A 23,417-nucleotide genomic window follows, 5' to 3' on the forward strand; every position below is an offset into this window, starting at 1 on the left:
ACGTTCAAAGAGGAACCGTTGTCCACCAGCACATGAGACAAAGTGGTGCCGTTACATTAAATGGAGATGTGCAGGGCTTTATTGTGATTTTTCCAGCAGGGGTTAGATCAGCATCAGAGAAACCGAGACCATTGTTCACTGTTAGAATGGCAACACAATTTTCAAATTGATCGACTGAAATCTCCTGTGGTACATGTGCAACTTTCAGGAACTTCATCAGGGCCTTGGCATGAGCCTTTGAATATTTTAGCAAAGACAACATTGAAATCTTTGAAGCAATGTGCCCCAGTTGTTCGACAATATTGTAATCACTTTTGCAGATGATTTTCAATATTTTCTCCATTTCTTGCTTCGACGGATCTTCAACAGTGACTTCCACCGGTACTTGAACTGGTTCAACTAGCGGCTCTTTGCCTCGAGCGTTGATATCTTAATTAGGAACTGGAACCTGGACTGGATTAATAGCAACATTTGGAGAAATTTCTGGTGAAAATATCCTTCTGCTTCTCGTAATCTTACTAGTACCCACAATATTATCAACAGTTGGAGTAGTAAAATTCATGGCCTCTTCAGTCAAGGTGTCTTGCTTAACTCCATGGACATAAACATTAGTGTCATAAATCCACGCGACAGCTTTGTCTGAGGAGTATGGAAATGGAGTCGGACTGGTAATGATTACCGATGCCACTTTGGGTGCAGCAGAAATTTTGAAAAGAGTTTTGGTAGGGGTTTTCAATGGTATGTTAGAAACCACTGAGACGTCCTCTATTCTCATCCCATTTGAAAAGACTTCGCATAAAACGTCCATAGAAGGGAGCCTTTCAAACATAATGATACGGCGATCCATCCACTTTTGAATTCCTATTTTCAGATTCTCACAACCATTGGTTAGGTGTGCACAATAAAAGCAATCAGGGTCACAACCTGGAAAAAAACCAGCTCGGATTAGCTTTCTTTTGACTTCAAGGAGCGGAGTTGACAATTCTCTCACATCATAGATATAAACAGTGTCTATGATAGCATTAATGGTCTTGTCGTGCTTCGGCATAGGTGCAGTGATGACATTTGGAGTCTCTGGAGGATCGAACTCAATTTCCCCAGCATCTATCATGTCTTGTATTTTATTTTTCAGGGTCCAACAGTGATCTGCGTCATGTCCAGGACAGTTAGAATGGTATGCACATGTTGCATCGGGGCGATAACTCGGAGAGGAAGTTTTGACATTCTTTGGAGGATCTTTCAATGTAATCATATTTGCTTTTAACAAGTGCTGCAATGCTTGAGAGATTGGCATATTGATTCTGGTGAAGTTTCTTCTTGGTGCATCTGGTCGACGCGTATACTTCGACGGTTGATCTTTTTGAGGTGCAGATGCGGAGATCAGAACAACCCCTACAGATTGGTGATGCTCACTTTTGCGACCTTTCTGACTGTTCATTGTATTGATTTCATTTCTCCCACTGATGGGCCTCTTTGTAGTACCAGAGGAGGAGCCTATTTGAATTTTTCCACTTTGAATGCCGCTTTCAACACGCTCTCCGGTTAATATCAGGTCAGTGAAACCTGACGATGAGCTTCCCAGCAAATGACTGTAGAAAGGGCCAGTTAAAGTGCCCATGAACATGTCGACTAGCTCGCGATCAGATAGGGGTGGTTGAACCCTTCCAGCTAGATCTCTCCACTTTTGTGCATACCCTTTGAAACTTTCTTTTGGTGCCATAGACATGCCCCGCAGTTGAGTACGGGTTGGTGCAAGGTCAGCATTGTATTGATACTGTTTGTAAAAAGCAGCATCCAAATCTTCCCAGGTGTGAACTTTTGTACTTTCCAGTTGGTAGTACCACTCAAGTTGTGTACCCGACAGACTTTCCTGGAAGAAATGAATCCACAATTTGTTATCTGCTGTATGAGGTAGTATCTTCCTTACATAGGACCTCTGATGCAGTTTTGGGCAAGAAACTCCATCATACTTTGCAAAGACAGGAACTTTGAATTTTGGAGGGATAACAATATCTGAGACTAGCCCAAGGTCATTGAAGTCTAAACCAGATATTTTTTGTATCTCCATAGCTTTCATGCGTTCTTCCAACTGCTGGTATTTGTCATCACCCTGCTCGTCTTCGGAATGATAATCTTCTTCGTTAGAAGAGAGGGAGGGTTTGGCAGAACCCTGGTTGCTGTGATTGTCTTCTCGATAACCTTCACCGACTATTTCAGGGATCGGTGCCTTTTTGGACCTCTTGACTGGGATTTTGACCTTCCTTGCGAGGTGACTTAAGCCTACAGATCCTTTGGGCTTCTTTTTCTTTTTGATTATCAGGGCTTTCAGTTCTTGTTGCCCCTTTGCTAGCTCCAGAATTGCTACCTGAACTTGGGCGTTCTGTGCTTCGAGATTCTTGACGCTTGTTTCGGAATCCATCTCTTCTGACTGAAATAAACAGCGAGGAGATGAGAAACCCATCATATGAACCTGTTATGCAATGTTTATGAATGAAATGCATATGCAATGTTTTCAAGGATCTTAGAATTTAGATTTGTTAAAAAAAAGAAACAAACATTTATTAGTCAAACAATTTATTTCTTTTTTTTCTTTTTTTCTTTTCTTTGCTTCTTTAGGGCTTACAAAATAAAGAAAATAAAGGATTCCTCAAGCCTCCCATGGACGCTTTCTCTTTGCACCTAGGAACGTGTTGATCTGCTGTTCTTCCTGGAGTTGTCTGGTGAGCTCCAACACTTTCCTCTCATAGTCTTGACAGTGTGCTTTGAAGGTGTCTCTTTCTTCTCTTAGTTGAACCCAAGATTTCTGCAGCTCTTCCAGGTCAGTTGGCATGTCTGGATGTAGAATAACTCGAGGTTCACTCCCTTCGACTTCTGGCTCAATAGTCACAGGTAGAATAGTGGGATATGGCATGATGAGTTTCTGAGCATGAGCACGCACCCATTTGAGGTAAGGTTCCATGGGAATAGAGTTCCATTGTCCTAAAGTTTTGCTTTCTACTTTGTAGACACTGCCCCAAGCATGTATAAACCTTCGTCGATATCTTTGGGAATCATCTTCGTAGTCGAACACAATGCCACGGATAATCATGTCGTGAGGACCGTTTCTTCGTGCATATCCGAATTGGCGCAAAGCTAAAGAGGGGTTATAAGTGATGCCTCCCCTGATGCCAAGGAGTGGCACATTAGGGTACTCTCCACAATGGTCAATGATAGTAATGTCTCTTAGTTGTTCCACTGGATATCTGAATGAGACAAAGACATAATCCTGCGAGACCATTGCATCCTTTGTTCATTTCTCAACACTGATCGGGGAAGGTGTAATGTAAACCATCTAGCCAGTAGTGGTACACAGCACATAAGAGTTCCTCGTTTCTTCATGGTACGAGTGTGTAGAGAATGTAGAATGTCTCCCAGCAAGGTAGGTACCGGGTTGCGGGTTAAGAAAATGTTGATAATGTGCACACTTATGAACTGGTCGGGATTAGGGAATAAAACCAAACCATAAATCAAAAGAGCCACAACTTCCCCAAAAGCTAGGTAACTTCTGTTTTTTAGTAGTAATCGAGCCTTTTCCATTAAGAACTTAGCAAGCAAACCCTGGATTCCACTCTTTGTTTCCCAATTGGACTCGATTTCTAACTTTCGCAAATGTAAGGCAGCAGCAATGATTTCAGGCTTTGGAATCTTTTCTAAGCCAGTGAAAGGTAATTGATCTCGAACAGGTAATCCAATCAGTTCAGAGAACTCTTCCAAAGTGGGTACTAACTGGTAATCAGGAAATGTAAAACAATGATGTTCGGGATCAAAGAACTGGAAAAGGACCCATATCATGTCTTCTTCAAATTTTGAGGTAACCAAATGGAGTAGGTGACCGTGATTTTCAGTGAACTGAGCATTTATGGGAAATTCTGATATTAAATCCTTAAGTTCAGATGGTATTGTCAAGATGTTGATCCGGATATAATCTCTGGTAGCGGGAGCCATTACCTGTAAAAACAGAACAAAGGTAAACTCTTCGATCCTTGAAATGATTAGTGAGAAAATGATATGCTTATGATGCTTATGATGTCATGATACCAAACATGTGGCAAACACAAACAAATCAAACAATAGCCTTAGGTTTAAAGGCTTGTATGAGGTTAATAGGTGATACCCTCCCCACTGAAGTTGAGTTGGTTAAAACCTATCCTAGAATAGTATTCGGGTTCTATGATCCTTGGAGGTAACATCTCAATACGGCGCTCGGACGGCCGATCAAAAATATTCCTTGAGGATAACTAACTTCGATCAATTTCAAAGCTAGTCACTTAATAGGCCACAAGTCAAGTTCAACTAAAGGTTCTAAGGCAAATTAGTGTTTAATGACATTTCGGAAGCCTAACATACTCCTTGATCGTTTTCAAGGGATATCAGTATAAACCAAAGTGTCGCACTAACGGTGACTACCAGATCAACCGTATCGGTACATGTCGTACAGTTTCCTTGGTCTATTGTCACATACTTAAGGTATCTCGAGATTCGGGTTAGAATCTTTCACACAAGTAAATACCCAAACAAACCTTTTGAAAAGTAGAACAATCAAGACAAGCAATTGAAAACATCGAAGTGATCTACACTCTAAGGTAACCCCTTTTTAAAACATTTTGTTTTTTTGAATATTCCCCAGCAGAGTCGCCAGTTCTGTCGTGCGCTCGGTTTTTTACTACCTCTCGTGTGAGAGATGCGAACCGACTCTTCTTTTGTTTTTGAGTTTTGAAAATCAGAGAGTCGCCGCCGACTTTTATTTTATCCAATTAAGGAAATGTTTATAAAAGAAACAGAAAAAGACCTTTAAGAGATTTTGGGTAAGGGGGTAGGTTATACAAAGGGAAGGTGTTAGCACCCTTTGTATCCATGGTTATCCATGGGCTCTTAATTGCTTAGCTCACTTGTTTGAATCATTTGTCTTGCCTTGAAATGCTTGTATGTGGTTTTAAAATTCATTTTGTAAATTGACTTTATAATGATTCTTATGCGGATGTATACAAAGTGTTTTACCTTTCGAAGGATGTTTTGAAAAAAAGAATGTTAACTTCGTAATGATCCTTGTTTGGATATATACCAAGTATTGTCTTTTTTGAAAGTTTTATTTTGAAAAACAATGATATATGAGACATTTGTTTGTTTTGATTTGAGCAAGCAATTAGGAGGTCCACCCTAAGTTTATAAGGTCCTTTCCTATTTCCTTTAGAAAATTCTCCTTTTACCGGATGTAAACAAAGGTTCGATTTTGCATTTGAAACAGTAGAATTTGGATTTTGAAAAGAGTAACAGAGGGATCACCCTAAGAGGTGCAAGTGTGATTGTGTTTTGATTCAGATATTTTTATCTTTGAAGTTAGTGATCTAACGCTTCGGTTTTTATCTTTGACATACACGCAGTTTTATATCTACTGGAATTAAAATGCGGGAATGTAAAACGCGGAAAGTAAATCTACGCTATTACATCGATTGTGCGGGAAATGTAAACTACGATATTTACATGAATTTGACAACCTATACACTTTATCTAGGAATTTAAATTGCAATAAGATAAAAGAAATATTTTTGGTTTTTTGGATGGTTGATTTTAATTAGAATTAATGCATAATTAATTTAATTAAAATGCTATGCATTAGAAATAAAATTTAAACCTAAAAAATTAAGTCTAAAATATGTTCATATTGCTTGTTAATTAATTTTAAAATAAAAACTAATTTTTTTTTTTGGATTTTTGAAGTTGTTTTGAAAATTATTAAGTTAAATTAACATATAATTATACAAATAATCATACAAATAATTAAAACTTAAAGAGAAAAATATTCTAAATATGTACAAAATTAGTCTATAATATATAAACTAAATTTAATAAAAAGAACAAATTTTTTTCTGATTTTTTGATTGGTTGAAATAATTAAAAAGCAAATATATAAATATATACTAATTAATTAAACAAAATATTTTAATTATTAAGAAAAATAAAATATTATTATGTCAAAAATTAATAGATTATTTTATAAACCTAAAAGTGAAATTAAAATTATTTTTGGATTTTTGAAGGTATTTTTAATTAATTATGCAAGAAAAAACAAATTAATTAAGAAAATACTAATTTATATGATTCAGTGTGGCAAACCCCTAGGGTCTATGGTGAACCTGCAAGACAAGGAGCGTTAGATGAAAGAATCAGAATGATCTGATGGTCATAGATGCGTGGCACATGGAAATAGCCTAGTCAGCGAAGCATCAGATCCAAGGATAAAACAAAACGCGCGTTTTTCAAACTGGCCAATCAGATGGCGCCACGCCTTCGTCTTCAACCTCCAGCCTTCACTTTTAACAGCGTTTTTGCCAAAAAACGCTGTAATAGATGAACTTCATCCCTGCAAAATAGCGAATAGGGGTAAACATGCACAAAAAAATTTCGCGACTTGTCCATTTTATTCGTCATGATCCACTGAATTCAATCATGCCATTATTTTTATCTAATTTTGCCTCTAACGAAAAACCCCAAAATAGGGTTGAAGAACCCTAAAATGGTATCTTCATGGATACGTGACCAAACTTCAATTAACCATCCAGAAACGATCAGAACAATAAACTAAACTCAAATATATGTCTACATCTTGTTAAACATGCATGAATGATCAGATATGAGGTGATTTATGTTTGAACAAACTGTGGCTTGTGTGGCTCGATTTGTGAGGCTTTGTTGCTTAAAACTTATTTGGATAGGTTCAATGAAGTTCAGAGATGATGTTTGAATACTTAGTTTGGATTGAAACTAACTGAAACTTAAAATTCGAATTTTAAATTTCTTGCAAAATTTCAAGTGTGTTACAAGTGTGTTAGAAGCATAGCAATGGTTCTGAATTCGTGTCTCCTTGCTACTGAAATGTTCTACTCCATTTATAAGACATGGAGGGACTTAAATCTTAAGCTAACAAGCATTAAGTGCCTTTGAATTTTTGACCTTTTTTAATAATATGTAGCTTTGAATTCAAGCAACCATGGCTTGACTTTTCTTCACTCTCTTGCCCTAGGCCTGTTGTACCTTCATGCTGCAGAGCTTTGAATGATTCTTGGTGACTCATGCTTAAGAACAAAGCTACATAACATTATCTTTCACCATTTCTTTTTCAATTTAATTTTAAATGAAATAAAATTAAACCAAAAAAAGAAATAAAATGTTATGGGCCTTAGGTTGGTCGTGGGAGGCCCTTCACATTATTGGGAACATGTTTGGATCATGGAAACTTGGCCCCTTTTGGAAAAAAAACATTTTTGATCAATGTTGATTTCATGCATTTTCCCAAAAAAAATAGCCAACTTCAACAAGGCATAAATCCCTCAATTTTTATCATATGAAGGAGTTCTTGTACTTTTTAGAAACCTAAAGATGTCCTTACAAGCCACTTTGGAAACTTTTTTTCATTTGGAGAAGTTATCTTGATGTTATGGCCTTTGACAAAACACCACTTTTTGTTGACTTTGAAAATGACCTGTAATGTCTAAGCTCATATTTTTCAAATGGTGAATCCAATCACCATGGGACCAAATGCATTTGAAAGATAATTGAATTTCCTTCAAAATGAGCTTTGGTTGGAATTTTTTGGATGAATGATGAGAGAGTTATGGCCGGTCAAAGTTCAGTTGACTTTTTAGGAGAAAACCCTAATTTTGAAACTTAGGGTTTTGTTGATTTTTGATCTTTCCTTGATGAATTATGATCAACCAATGATCAAATGATGAATATTTTGACAAAATATGGATGTTGACAAAAAATTTCATTTTTGACTGTCTGTTGACTTTTCGGTCAAACTGGTCGTCTGTTGACTGTTTGAGCTGCTGACTGTGCGTCTGAGCGATTTGAAGTTTGAAAATTTGTATGGTGGTACTTTGAGATATATGGAGATCCATGAAATTCATTTGAGGTCTCAAAAAACTTGTTCTCCTGAAAAAAAACAAAAACCCTAGTTAAGGACTGTTCATGTAGGAGACAGTTGAGCGTACCTGATTTTTGTGCAATGCTGAGTTTCTGTTGATCATGTGATATTCAGAAGACTTCTAGAACAAAAATCTTGGAATTTTGAAATGCAAAAGATTGATTTGATTGATGGTACAAAACACGGAGAATTGCACTGTCAACGGGTTTGATTGTCAACTGACAGTACAGTCTGAATCCCCGGACTTTGCGCCTGCAAAAATTTAATTCTGTACCAATTGCGTCAGTACTATTTATCTGAAAATAAATCTCAAATAAACAGCGTGTGTGAAGTGATAAACAATAATTGGCGTTTGCTTAAGAATAAATTCAACAACGAACCAAAATACCGTATAAGAAAAATTCTAAAAATCGAGTATTCATGAAATCAGGATATTTATGAAATAAAATCCAAGATTATATGAAACTCCCAATTTTTAGACAGAAGTCTGTTTCCTTCTTTCTCAAAAAGATGCGGGCAAATTTTGGGGTATAACAGAATCCAACTCAGCTTCTAATAGGCCGTGTGGCCCGATGGACCTGCAAGTCCCTTATTTCAATATTATAGATTTAAATTTATAAAAAGGATGCAATGGATAAAAGCTACATAACATAAATAGAGAGTAATCATATGCATAGTTTAATGATATTTAAAATATGCATCAAATAACCATTCATATATATATATATATATATATATATATATATATATATATATATATATATATATACACCACAAAGATATTTATGTAAAATATAGAGGAACTGCATACTATCTCAAATACTTATCAAACTTTATCTTCATCTCACAACCATTTCTTTAATCACATCATCTTAAAACCAAATCTTCATCCTTTTTAAATTTTCTTTTTCATTTGAAACACACTTATGCAATCATATCTTAGCTCAATCTTTTTTCTCCAAAATTAACTATATTTATTTTATAAATTTATTTTGCATTTAGGCTCATTAGCACCTATCTCTTTTTGATCTTGTCAAAAGGGGAGAAGTTATAATATGATTATAAATTTGTTTTATGTGTTATGTGTTGTTTTGTATTATGCAATGTTTCAAGGGGAGCACACAAGCAATTGAAGGAAAGCATTGGCCACATTTTTTTTGCTTGAAGTCGACTCAGTTCTAAGTGAAAACTCGATAAGCATAAAAAATGGAGAGACTGAAGTTGCATGGCTCTGATACAATAACAAGGAGACCATTATATGATTTTTTTTCTTGTTTCTTAAGCTTTATTTTTCCTCTAGTCTTATATCATTGGGTCTCCCTTTCAATTGCACATTTTTGGGTCAAGTTTTGGATCCGTATTTTTAGTAAGCATAATTCAAACTGTTCATGTTTATGAATATTATGTTTAAGTCAATTAGTCGAGTTTTTGGAGAAAGAATCATATTTGAGATTGGTTCAAATCATATCATAAGTAGAATCTCAAATCAATTTAAAAAACTTCAAAATTGTGAATTTAGGTGTGTGATTCGAATCCCACATCCTATGAGTCAAATCAAATCAAATACATGGAAAACATGAATTGTTTACTTGTACTTGATTGAGTACACGTAGTAGTAGTGGATTTGAAGAGGTCGCTATCTCCCCAGTGAAGGCTCGCTTCGCAGACTTCACGAGCAAAGAATAGATATGACTTACAAAAAGGTGCCCATAAGTTTGCTGTCTTGTCTCTGCCTGTAGGTAGTAGGTCCCTTCTCTTTCTGATAAGCGGATAAGTTGAGGGGCTTGCTTATGAGTCTGTGAGCCGAATCATAATTCCACATGATTCAAATCATGTAACTCTGTGGCTCGAATCACAATTTACACATGAATTGAATCATGAAACTTCCGCTAGCACCTTCCTTGATTGAGTCAAATCATGGCTTCTTCATGACTCAAATAACAAATTGTATGAATCGAATCACAATATACAGTTGGCTCAAATCATAGCAAAACTGGTTTCTAGTAAAGTGTAAATCTTGTTCCACATTACTGTTCCAGTTGACTCAAATCACACAAGTGTTCATCACTCAAATCAAACATGATTTTTTTAAACTACTTTTTGTGCTTCATCTCTAACACCTATAAATCATTTTTACTCTCAAATCATTCAAAATTTTAAAAAACACATTCCTCCATAATTGATTTGTAAACTTACAAAGCACTTGTTCATTCAATTTTCAAAAGAGTATTAAATCTTTTGTGAACACTTGCAAATGATTTCTTTATTATTCTACCCCCATTCTTTTTTCATTATTGCATGGATATGAATATTATCTTTGAAGATTCATGGTTGTTAAGGAGATTCATTTTTTAATTTAACGTTTCTTTGAAGGTTTGATTAAGATTTCAGAGGCTTGCAAGAGTATGTACTATTGTGGCTGGTTTTGAGAATTCCAATGGAAAAGAAGGATGTTCTTCTCTTCAAGTTGACCTTGGTAGTGTTGTATGGAAGCTTACAAATTGGATAGGAGTTCTTCTCAATCTTCAAACAGACGAACGCTCAAGATACCACTGGAATTGTATGGAAATTTTCGTATATGAAGATTTAGGAGTAGGTTGTTGGGAATGGAAGATTCAAGAAGCGAATTTGAGTAAAGATTTCGCATAGAGTTCAGGTCGGGGAGCTGTGCATAATTCAAATATCCAGAAAGAAGAAATTTATTTTTCAGCATTTATTTCGAATAATTGATTCTATGAACTCGTGCAATTTTGTCACAAATATTATTGGAAGACCAACAAATTCTTAATGAGAAATCATTGGAGAGTGGATTACAAAGCGAGGATGGACGTGCCAAGCCACTATAAATCCTGGTGTACTCTATTCTCTCTCTCTCTCATTTAATTTTGTAGTTGATAGCGGGATTAGGTTGTTCTTTATTGCTTTCTAGAATTGCATAGGATTTCACTCTTGGTAGCGATTAATTGCAAAAGTGTAGATTTTGTTAGAATTGGTAATTCAATTTTGTCTTAGTGTCGATTAAACCTGAAAACTGTGGTTGTAGAATCTTATTTGTATTTGTGATTGTAATATAACACTATTTAGTAATTGATCAATTAGTCAATACGTTATAGTTTGTACACTTGGTTTAATTCAAGTGTGTGTCTTGATTGTGTTGTGAGATGGTTAAGGATAATCGTTTAACTTCTTATCGACCAGAATAATCTATTTAATGCTAATCCGTCATGCAAAATCACTTTTGGTTTAGAAACTCTTATAAAAACACTTTAGATTTATTTTCAAACCAATTTTTTAACTTGGGAGGTCTGATGATCCCCCTCTAGACCATTTATTGTCCATATTCTCACCCGACATAAGAGACTTTCAGAATTATATACTCATTTAGGCATATCTAATCGATTAAGGCATGTATCTAATCAATTAAACCGTTCTAAAAATTGTCCTAATAAAGCTGTTAGTCCCCTATCAACTAGCTAGGCTCCAATAATATTTTTTGATTATTTTAATCAAAAAGTGAAAGGCCTCTCTATGTTTTGAGTGTGTATATGATTAGCCATACTATTTTGCAAGACTTGAGATAACTTCAAGTTGATCACTATCATCAGAGAGTTATAAGGTGATCATAAACCATAATTCTTCATTTTAGCTATCTTTAGTTTGATTCGAAAGGATAAATAGATCTTGATCAAACACCTTGTGCATCTTTGAGAGTTTCAGCGAGCTTTAGTAATTGTTTGTCTTCATGTGTTTTTAGCATCAAAACCAATTTAAGTGTTGTTGCAGCTTCAAGTGTTGTCATCATCAAAGTCATGTTATCGTCAAAGTTAAGCAATTGCTTCTTGGATCTTGCTATCATCTTGGACCACTTATTGATTATGCATGCAAGCACATGAATCCACAATAATTTGGTGACAGATGGAAAGATGTCACCCAATAATTTGGTGATATGCCTCCCAACTGGGCTTGTCTGAGGAGACCCATTCTTTCATCTTGTTGCTATTGAGGTGTCCCACCACTAATCGAATGAAGGAATGATTCATTGGGGGAAATCGACTCCCACTATCCAAGGAATAATCAAGTCTTCCCCACATTCCCACGTTGTTAACCAAAAAGACCGATAAACCACCCTTTTGGTCGTTCAGGTCAGGCCCAAGAAGCCTTCTATATATACTTCACTTCCTAAATAGGGAAAGTGATAAGTGCCGAAATGTAGTTATTTTGTGTATGTAAATTGTGGCACTTATCGATACTTTTTGTTAATATCGTTTGAATAATTCCCCGCTTTGTGTGTAATTGTGTATCGTTTGATAGTTTTTATGTCTTTTGTAGGTATTGTTGCGTATTTGGAGCATGAGCAATAAAATGTTGAAGACACGACTTCAAACGTGCGTTTTTGGAAGAAAATAAGTTCTGGTGTGGGCGTGTTGCACACACAGAGGGTGCATCGTGCGGCCTAGGAGAAAAATAATAAATTTTGGCAGTCCAGAGGGCGCGTTACGCAGTCTTGAGGGCGGATCGCGCGCTATGGCAGTTTAGTACATAAGTGAGAGTGCGCATCGCGCGCTCTGTGTTTTTAGATTTTGTATAAATAGCTTAGAATATATTTTTTAGGTTTTTTATCATCTCTTCTTTGACAAAGTTGAGCTCTGATCCATTATTTGTAGTTTAGAGGTTCAAGCAACATCATTGGGTGTCTCATCATGTCAATTGAACTCGGGTGTTCTCCGATTGGGCCGACAACATGAGAAGTTTCCGCTTGTTCTTTTTCTTCCCTATGACCCATTCCAATGGTGGGTGTTGTATGTAAATTTTTCTCCTCTTGTATGTACATTTGTCGATCTTGGGATCGTATATATATTTGCTTTACAAATTATTATTGATGTTGTTTTTGATCTTTTTTTGCTTAAATGCTTCGAGTTTGTGTTGTTGTAGAAATAGACATCGGGAATCGTGATTATGAATGATATCTATTAGTTTCTAACATCTAGGCATAGATTTAGGGCTATTATTCTTAATGGGTATCAGAGTTTAATGCCTCCGTGTTGTTTGTGTCGGTGGAGAAATCGCAGATGTGAGCAATACGGTTGAACTCTCGTTGGTGTTGCAGAAATGGATACTGATGTGGCACGTCTCGAACGACGCTTGGTGATTTTGATGCGTACTGTAGATGTTGTGCGATAGATTTTCAGATTCAAGTATTCGACGGGTAGATTGAAATACGATTCTAGACTGAATTCTTTTGAACTACATAAGATTATTTATTTAATTTATTTACTTTTCTCGCATTTTACCTTTCGCACCCAAAACCAAACTTAGAAGGATTGAAAATGTTGAACGGTAGTTTTTCCCTCTCATTAATTCATGTGGAGACGATATGATATAACTTATATTACCCGGTAATAATATACCTATTACTTTTTGCTTGCCGCTTTACCGCATCAACAGAAAAGGATCCAAGGTCTCACACAAAAACCAAGTATTGAGCTATCCACAACCATACATGTGCAGGCTTTCTCCACACTCGATAAACCTAAAAACCTGTAGAAAACCCTATACAACAAGGATTTTTCTCTCATTGTACTCTTAGCAAGTACAATGTTGTCTAAAGTAGTTAAGAAATCTAACTCTCGCCTAAATTTTCCCAATTTGATAACACATTTGTTAATTGTATAAATATATCATGAAATTCCATATTAGATTCAACACAATATGATTGAAAATCAAAATTTATGGTCGTTGTCATACCCCAATTTTTGACACTAAGATCATACATCATTTGCATCTCAATCATTAGTCAAGAGTTCCATCTTGAAAATCCGTCTTTAGTATGGTGCTTATTTTACCTCTGAGGGGAACCATCAAGCACCCATATTTGTTTAACTTGTTTTATACTAACCAAAATCCAAAAATATGCATTTTGTTTCTTGTGTTTGTGTTTTACAAGTAGAAGATCGAGCAAGAATCAAGCAAGAAAAGAATTTTTTGAAAATTTTGATGTGGAAATCGATTTATCGATATAGGAAATCAAATTCCTGGGACGAAATTTGAAAAAAAAAAGGGAAGCATGACATCATTTGGGCACCAATCAATTTTCCTTGATTATTCTTTGTCATTTACCAATATTCCACCTCACCACAAAATTAATTTCTCTCATTAACCTCATTTTAACCCTATTTTACCAATTAAACACAAGTTAATTACCAAATGAACAATGACCAAATTGCCCACACTTCCACCTCCAATTCTATAAATAGAGGTCTCTACCTCCTCATTTGACAAGCTTTGAGAGCCAAAGAAACTCTTGCATTTTCACTTCCCATCCTTTCCAAACCTCTCACCCAAAGTTCATTTTTATAGAATTAGTAAGATTCACCTAGAATCATGCTAATTTTGAACTAAACCTTCATCATTTCACTCTTTTCTTTTTTTGTTCATCATCAATTGGGGAAGATCAAAGCATTTGTGGTTTTATTCTTCAAGTAGACTCAAATTTTGTGAAAGAAGTGGTAATTCTCTTAATCCATTCCATAATCAAAGATGTGATCTATTATTGTTTGTGTGTGATGCACCGTTGGTGCTATATTGGTCCTATTTGGTGAAAATTGATGGAAAATTTGTGCACATTGATATATGAGATTATAAGGTGTTTGCGTTTTTCCTATTTGCTTTTTTTTTTAAAACTGCGCGTTGGAAATCGATTTCCTACAGAGGGGAATCGATTTCCACTCTTTTTTTTGCGCCAGATCTGAAAACTGCACGCAGGAAATCGATTTTCTACAGAGGTAAATTGCTTCCCAGACTCGGGAAAAATGATTTCCTGCAGAGGTAAATCAATTTCCTGGCAGCATTTTGCTTTTTTCCATTTTTTAAACTTGTTTTTGGTTCTAATTCTTCTCCTACTCCATTCTTTTGATATTTTCTTTGAATCACAAATTATAGAGGCCTAATTCCTCTCTAATGTCAATGGACTTAGGGTGTCGATAAGATGAAAATCCGAATCCGCAATATTAAGTGATTGAACTTAGAGATGGAAGGAGCTTTTGAATGTGGTTCCATCTTTTACTTCCCTTTTTTTATTTTGATTAATAAAAGTCTTTGATACCTTGATAATTCTTATGGATTCTTGGTAAAGACGAGATCGCTACCTATTTTCTTTTCGTGCAGTATTGCTTTCGGAGAGTGGTTTATATATCACTCCTCTCGCATGCATTAGCACATAAATTGTTGACCGGCCTCGTTGTAGGGTGATTTCTACATAAATCACTTGGCGATTTGCTTAACATAGCGTAACATTTTGTGTCCCGAATAAAAAGATCAAATATGGAAGAGAATTTTATGTGGTTGATTTACGACTTATGGAAGTTTGTTGTGTAGTCGCTATGATTTTATCAAGCTTCTGATAAATTTCCATTAAATTTAAATCTGAGAATATCCTTCACTCACCATCGATCTTCATTACTAACATTTTGATGATATACTTGACAAGTTTCAAGATGGTCATCTTTAACAACTAACAATTAACTTTAATTTCCACACTTTATTATATTGTCCTTTATATTTCTCGCTTTATGCTTTATTTTATCATTCATCATGTTTATGTTTCTGCTATTTTCTCTTTGTCCATTTGGACGCTTTGTTTATGTTTCCGCTATTTTCTCTTTGTCTAATTGGACGTTTTATTTTCGTTATTTTCTTATTGACCATTTTGGCCATACTCTATTTTTTGTGCTAAAACACTAATAAACAACTTAAAATCATAAAAAAAAACACCTAAGGCCTTATGGACTATTGGTTACTATCCCGAGCATTTTGGAGACTTGGACTTGTTGGACTTAGTACCTCTGAACCCTGTTACTCTGTTGTTATTCCGTCTGTTATTCTGTCTGCCATTGGATTGTTGTCTGTTTTTGTGTGCAGGTATTCCGTCGAAAGCCCTTGATGGTTAATTCCAAGGCGTCGTGATAAGGATTTTACCCAAAGACAGTCGTTACGCTGCCCAATTTTCGTCAGAATTTTAATGTGACTAATGCAAAGTGGTGCTAAAGATAATAAGTTCATCTGGATCCCCAAGTGATAATGCGTTGGTTTAGTGTTGGTAGTCCAAAGGATGGGAAATCTACATTGACTCTTAATGTCAAGAGTTGACTTCTTATTTTGGTTAGACTGTTCTTTTCCTTAGATTTTATTTTATGCTCTAGGATAGCCTCTTCATCTCCTCCCCTTCTTAGATTTTCAAAATCTTCTTCCTTTTTCCAAAATCTTCCTATGTTTGCAACCTTTTTTTATGTCTTTCTTTAAAAATATATTTTGTCCTTAGTGGCCATTCTTTCAAAGTTTAGACATGATTAGTTGTTGTAGTGAGTTGCGATACCCCACGATTTTGAAATTGATTGATATAATGGGATCTTTTCCACGTGAGAGAGCTATTGGCATACTCGTTGATTTTCATCAGAGTTGGAGCCCTTCTTTTATTTGTGATGCAAGAATCTATTTGTTCTCATGCTCAAGATCAATGGCTGAGTATTCTCTCTAACGACGATAAAGTGTTTATTTCTTTTTTAAAAAACCTTTTCCTTTTTAAGCGGAACTACATTAGCTCTGACCTCTCCATTGCACCGAGGAGGCATGCAGGCACAAGGCTTAATGTCTTGCGGAGCTTATTTTTTTTTAAAATCAAACAAACCTTTCTTTTCCACACACGACACCGATTTTCAAAAAGGTTCCTGTAGAGTACCACAGATACGAGGGTGCTTAAAACCTTTCCCTTGTATAATCAACACCCGTACCTAAGATCTCTTCTTTTTATTTTAAAAACAAACTTTGGGTTTTTTTGTTCTTTTCCCTTTTCCTTTGGCAACAATAAAGCGCGGTGACGATTTTCACTGAAATAATGAGTCGAGTCAATTTATTGGCTTCGATCTCAAATTTCCCCGCTACAGACGTGTCTCATGTTTATAACAACACCATTAACCTAAAAGGGCAAAGATTGTGGAGTCAAAAGCTACAAAGTTGCACATACATGGATGAAGTCAACAAAACTTGTCGAGATGTAGAAACTAACAAGTCAAACATGGGGCATCATTTGCCATACAATGAAGGAAAATCTCATGCATTACATGTGTAAGTAGCCAAGTGAGACTATATTTTGTGTACCCCATAAAGATATAACTGGTATGACATTTAATTACATAATTTTAATTATTAAGTTAAAATTCTAAAGTTAACAATTGTTTTGAATTTGATCTCAATCTATTTATCTTCGTAAGAATATATTCCCATTGACTTCTCTATAAAAAATAAAAAATAGGATAAAAATATATTATTTTTCAGAAAACATGAATCAACGACGGCCCGCTTTCAAGTATGACATGTTAGAATTTTGATTAAGAATAACTTTCCTTCTTTAATAAGTCTGGAATAATACGAATTGCGATCATATAAGAGCGGTTTGTGGAAAAAAAATGCTTAAAAAGTATTTCTGTGAGACTCGGGTAACAAGTTCTACTATCCGAATTCGGATTATAAGATAATCCATATTTAAACTCTACTTCATCATGTTAAATCTTATGTTAGTCCACAACCCCTTCCTAAATACAAGATCACTAAGGATGAAATGTTTAAAAGCATTATAATAGTTTGAATATAGGGTTAAATAAGTTTTTGGTCCCTATAAAATTACCAAATTTCGTTTTAAGTCCCTCTAAAATTTTCCCTCAAAATTCAGTCCCTACAAAATATTCCGTCTAAAGAAATGGTCCCTGACGTTAAAAGCCACTAACGGCTGCTGATGTGTCAAGACAGGTGGAATTTTTTTAAACCATTTTTTAATTGTTTTAATCCAGCGTGTTATTAAAGGGACAACACAGTGTCATTCCTTTGCAAATCCTTTGCCCTAATTCCTCTTCTTCATCTTCTGCCTCCATTGTTCCTCTTCTTCTTTTGCCCTACTTCCTATATCAGTGTCACTTTGTGCTTCTTCTTCGTTCATTCCTTCAAGTTATTCTTCGTCCATCGTGACCTATGTCGTCTGTTTCAGTGAAATCGCGATTTGGTGGTAGGTTTTGTGGGTGTCAAGCTCGGATGGTGATGTATCAATGTAACAATGGAGCAAATAAGGGGAGGTTGTTTTGGAGATGTCCTTACTGGAAGAATGCTGATACTTGTAATCTATTCATATGGGCTGAAGATGTTGGTGAAAAATCTGGAAATGAAGATCTTACCATTAGGAATTCAGAGTTTGATGTCATGGAATCTGTGGGATATATGAAGTCATTGTATGAGGATGCAAGGAAGAAGAACAAGAACTTAAAGGCCAAGTTGAAAATATTGGAATATCATGGAAAAATAAAGATGTTGGTTCTTGTTGTGTCCTGTATGATTAATTTGTATTTTGTGTTCAAGTGTAATTACTGAGTTGTTTAGGCTTGTGAAATAATGTAGTCTGGTTATGTTTGGTTATGTTTGGATTTTATGTTTGGAAAAATATTGTAGTTTGGTTATGTTCATTGTTTGATGTATTTGTTTGATGTTCTTGTTTGATGTTCTGGTTTAATGAAATACAATGTAGTTCTTGTTTCAATTTTGTTTGTTATGATACACATAAATGAAAAACCAAAGCAACTGATAAAATGGTTCATAATACCAAAGCAACTGATACAAAACCAAAGCAACTGATAAAAACCAAAGCAACTGATAAAAACCAAAGCAACTGATAAAACCAAAGCTCTTAGATTCAGTACAAAACAAAAGAGATACATCCAAAAGTGATTCATAATACATCTTCATAATACATCTTAGATTCAGTTCAACACAAAAGAGATACTTCCAAAAGTGGTTCATCATACATCACACAAATGTTTCAAAGTAAATAACAAAACAGTAGGACAATTATGGATCACTGAGTCATGCTCTTTTGGATGTCAGCCCATGGCTTGCTCCCACTAGCACTGCTCACAGTAGTGTCTTCATCAGGAATTTCAAGTGGATCATTTTGATCCCTTCCAGGCCCCGGTATATTTTTTGCCTTCAAAGTCCTTAGCCTATCACTCTTTCTAATTGGAGATGCAGCAAGATTGGACTTTTTCCTTGGTGATATCATTACCTTTACCTGTTAAGACAAAAAACAGTTAACAATGGTTTATAAACACAGCATGCCAAGGTACATCAATGTTTGTTACAAACTTACAGGGTCACTCATAGTTGACATAGTTGGCTTGTTGGCAGCTTTTGACACCTTTGGAGCAATGGATGGTTTGACAGTTTTTGGAACCTTGGGGCATTTCCCAATAAAGGTCTTGGGACCAGGTCTTTTACTCTTGACAGGACTAGTATCAATTCTCAATGGTGCAATGTCAAGTATTTCCTCATCATCTAACAAGGCCTCCAATTCATCAGGATCAATTCCACAATACCTTTTCATTGCCTCAGCTGAACTGACAGTGTTTTGTGAATGAGGCACATCTTCATTGGTATGAGGCACATCATTAGCAGGCACATCTTCATTGGTATGAGGCACACCATTAGCTTGATTCTCACTTACAGCTTCATTGGTATGAGGCACATCATTAGCAGGCACATCATTAGCAGGCACATCATTAGATTGCACATCATTAATTTGCACACCTTCAGCTTGATTCTCATTGCTATGAGGCACATATTCAGCTTGATTCTCGTTGCTATGAGGCACATCTCCAGCTTGCACATCTTCAGCCTGATTCTCACTTACAGCTTCATGTTGTGGCACATCATTAGTTTGCACAGAAGCCTTTGACTTCTTTGATTTCCCTCCTACATTTGCAGTAGACTTTGACTTCTTTGATTTCCCTCCTACATTTGCAGTAGACTTTGACTTCTTTGATTTCCCTCCTATTTGCACAGAAGCCTGCAACCAATGTAATTGTAAGAAAATCAACCAAAATAACTGTAACCAATTTAGTTCAATTACTTACCCTTTTTTTGACTCCAGAAGTTCCCACATTAGGTGTTTGGCTTCCTTGGGTGGGTGCAACACCTGTTGGTACATCTGTTGGTACATCTCTTGATACATCTCTTGGTACATCTCTTGGTACTTCACCAACAATAACTGCTAGCTGTTTGTTTTTCTTACAAGTCCTTTTGTTATGTCCATATTCAAAGCAAATCTTGCACCTATGACTTGTGTTAGTCCTTTGCCACCTTGTTTGACTTTCTTCATCAGCCTCTCTTCTTCTCAATTTCTTTGGTCTGCCAGGGCCTCTCTTATAACTAGGTGGCAAGATTTCAGGGTCAGTGGTCTTTGGCCATTTGTTTTGGCCATTAATAGGACTGATAACTTCATTGTAACATGTTACATAGGTAGACTTATGATAACACTTGTGTACATAGTTAATGGGGTTATCTACCTTCCTATGAATGGCTGCAACAGCATGTCTACATGGGATCCCTACCAAGTCCCAAAAATTACAAGAACATGTATGTTTTGCCAAGTCCACAACAAAACTATCTGTGAACATTACATGAGTAGCCTGAAATGTTAATCTACCTGCATAAGTGGGCAGCCAACTAGCACTTTTTTCTATCTCCCTATCTAACCTTCTAAGTGGCTTAGACATAATCACTCCTTTGTAATTCTCTACCTTCTCCCTAAGAGTGGCAAACCTACCCATTAGATAGTTCCTAATCCATTCAAACATGGTTAGTATAGGTTTATCCCTTTGCATCAAAATAGTAGCATTAAAAGATTCACTTAGGTTGTTCATAAGAACATCACACTTAGAGTAGAAGGGAAAGGCATGCTTACACCACTTATTCTTGGGAATAGCATTCATCCATTCATAGGCATCTGGATTTGCCTCTTTAATTTGATTCATCTTAGCCTCATGGTCTTCAAAATAGGTTGCCTTTGCTGCAGCCATTATTAGATCTCTATAGAGTGTACCACCCCCAAACTTCTTCTTGAAGTTAGCATACAAATGTCTTAAGCAAAACCTGTGCTCAAATTCAGGATAGTCTTCCTCAAATACATTCACCAATCCCTGCATATAAAGACCTAAGTTAATACTTAAAATCACATATAATCACATATAAGGAAATAAAGATTAACAAATAACACCTTTTGCTGATCAGAAATGAAGCAACACCTATTATCAGAACCTATGTCTTCAAGAAGCAACCTCATAAACCAGCTCCAAGAGTCTCTACACTCAGTCTCCACAACACCAAAGGCAAGTGGAAGATACTGATCATTAGCATCCCTACTGACAGCTATCAACAATATTCCACCATATTTGTTCTTTAAGTGACAACCATCCAATCCTATGAAAGGTCTACAACCATTCTTGAATGCTCTCTTTGTACCATCAAAGCACATGTAGCACCTTTCAAACTTAGGTGGCAAACCAGAAATGTTCAACTTAAATGTATTACCTATACATGCCCTTCTCAATTCAGCTCCATATGACCATAACATAGTGTACTGCTTGGCTGAGTCACCTTCAACAACCCTTCTAGCTATTTGCCTTGCTTTGAAAGCCCTACATCCAGTAATTTCTGTGGCAAACCTCAATCTAACATCAGAAACAATCTCATTCAATTTCATACCTGAATTGTTCTTCAACTTGTCCACAATTATTCTAGACACCCAATCAGCATTAGCATTCTTGTTGAAGAACTTCCTTCCACATTTGTGCTTCTGAATTAAAGTCTTAATCCTGAATGATTCAGTTCTCAACACTCTACTGCATAAAACAGTGTAACCACATTGTTGTTTATCCTTACAAATAACCCTGCACCTTTCCCCATCATTCTTGGCAAACTTAACTTCCCTCCCATTCAACACATTGTGTTCCAGTACAGCCTTTTTAAATTGCTTCAGAGATGAAAATTCCATTCCAACCTTGAACTTAAATTCCTTTCTAAGTTTTTCATCATCCCTAAACTTTACCATTGAAGGCCTACCACCATCACTATCATCATCTGCCCCACTATCAAGCTCATCTGTTAAGTAGTCATCATCAATTATGTGTTCCCTTTCCATCTCTGCTGTCATCATTCCTGTATGTATACCACCTGCACCACTTTCTGTTCCACCTGCACCATTTTCTATTCCACCTGCACCATCTTCTACTCCACCTGCACCATCTTCCACTCCACCTGCACCAGAATTGTTGATCTCTTCACCTACATCTTCATCATTATCATTCATCCTCTCCTCTTCACTATCTTCAAAATGTATGCCATCCAAAGAGTCTTCACTTGATTCACTATCTTCACTATCTTCTGAATTAACATTGTCTTTTGGCTCAGTATATATCTCAATATCAGACTTTGTTTCCTCAGCACACATAGCTAACAATGTTGCATCCTCATCATTAACAAGTGGTTTTAGATCATTTTCAAGTGAGCCATGTTCGGACTTCCACCACATTTTCACATCTTCCTTTATAAATGAAGCATCCAAAGACTTAAGTAAATCACATGCTTCAAAATATGACCAGAAATCTGGGTCCTGACCAGCTATAGCAAAAACATCGCCCCCTTCATATGATACCCCTTCATCTCTTACAAATTTGCCATTGGTAAAAAAGACAACCTTAAATAACCCCATTCCCTACACATTTCAATGGTATATCAGACAAAAATAGAACCCTAAATACTGCATGCAAGGAACGCACAACCCTAAACAAGTTTCAAGACAGAAATGTCGCAATTATTAAACAATAGAATCAGAAAGTGGGACTTACCTTGTCGTTTTTTGGGACCGGAGCAGGAGCAGGAGTTGTCGTTGTTGGGACCACTTGAGTGAAAGGGACAAGAATGGATGAGAGAAGAGGGACCACGATGAAGATTAGAGAAAGAGGAGGGACCAGAAGAAGAAGATCATCTTAAAGATAAGGCTGGATTAAAACAATTAAAAAATGGTTTAAAAAAATTCCACCTGTCTTGACACATCAGCAGCCGTTAGTGGCTTTTAACGTCAGGGACCATTTCTTTAGACGGAATATTTTGTAGGGACTGAAATTTGAAGGAAAATTTTAGAGGGACTTAAAACGAAATTTGGTAATTTTATAGGGACCAAAAACTTATTTAACCCTTGAATATATAAACATAAAAAATGAAATCTAAAAGTATTGTTTTTTTCATAAAAAGTAAAATAAAATTAAAGATTGAAATGATGATCCATTTTGAGACAATATTTTTTTAAAAAATCAATTACTCAAGGGATGGAGTATGAATGAAGGATTAGGTAAAACCAACCACAATTCAATGCACCCAAAAGAAAGGGGCATCCTTTTACAAACGTAACCAAAGTTTGTTGTTTTGTTCCACTCTATACCCTCTTCTTAGCTGTCAATGCCCTGTCCCCGCGTATCTAAACGAGTCATGTCCCTATCGTGACTACACTAAAAAATAATGAATTCTGTCCATACTTGGTAGGCACCTAGCCGTCCAAACACATGAATTTGATTATCATTAA

At 36.0% G+C, this 23,417-nt stretch overlaps 1 protein-coding gene across 1 annotated transcript; it reads right to left on the reverse strand.

Moving 5' to 3' along the window:
- Positions 1-18,815: 18,815 nt before the first annotated feature.
- On the reverse strand, positions 18,816-23,025 carry LOC131617289 (uncharacterized). The gene is made up of 5 exons (XM_058888605.1): positions 22,684-23,025; positions 21,054-22,550; positions 19,912-20,976; positions 19,149-19,844; positions 18,816-19,070 (listed from the first exon to the last, which is right to left on the reverse strand). The coding sequence occupies exons 2-5, from the start codon at positions 22,545-22,547 to the stop codon at positions 18,858-18,860; spliced, it is 3,468 nt and encodes a 1,155-aa protein (XP_058744588.1). The 5' UTR covers positions 22,548-22,550; positions 22,684-23,025; the 3' UTR covers positions 18,816-18,857.
- Positions 23,026-23,417: the final 392 nt, after the last annotated feature.

The sequence above is a fragment of the Vicia villosa genome, linkage group LG7, assembly GCF_029867415.1.
Source record: "Vicia villosa cultivar HV-30 ecotype Madison, WI linkage group LG7, Vvil1.0, whole genome shotgun sequence".
Lineage (NCBI taxonomy): Eukaryota > Viridiplantae > Streptophyta > Magnoliopsida > Fabales > Fabaceae > Vicia > Vicia villosa.

Coding starts and splice junctions, on each gene's coding strand:
- LOC131617289 (XM_058888605.1), bottom strand. CDS start 22,547: ATGGGGTTATTTAAGGTTGTCTTTTTTACCAATGGCAAATTTGTAAGA. Junction 19,845..19,911: donor CTTCTGGAGTCAAAAAAAGG/GTAAGTAATTGA, acceptor CATTGGTTGCAG/GCTTCTGTGCAAATAGGAGG. Junction 19,071..19,148: donor TGTCAACTATGAGTGACCCT/GTAAGTTTGTAA, acceptor TTGTCTTAACAG/GTAAAGGTAATGATATCACC.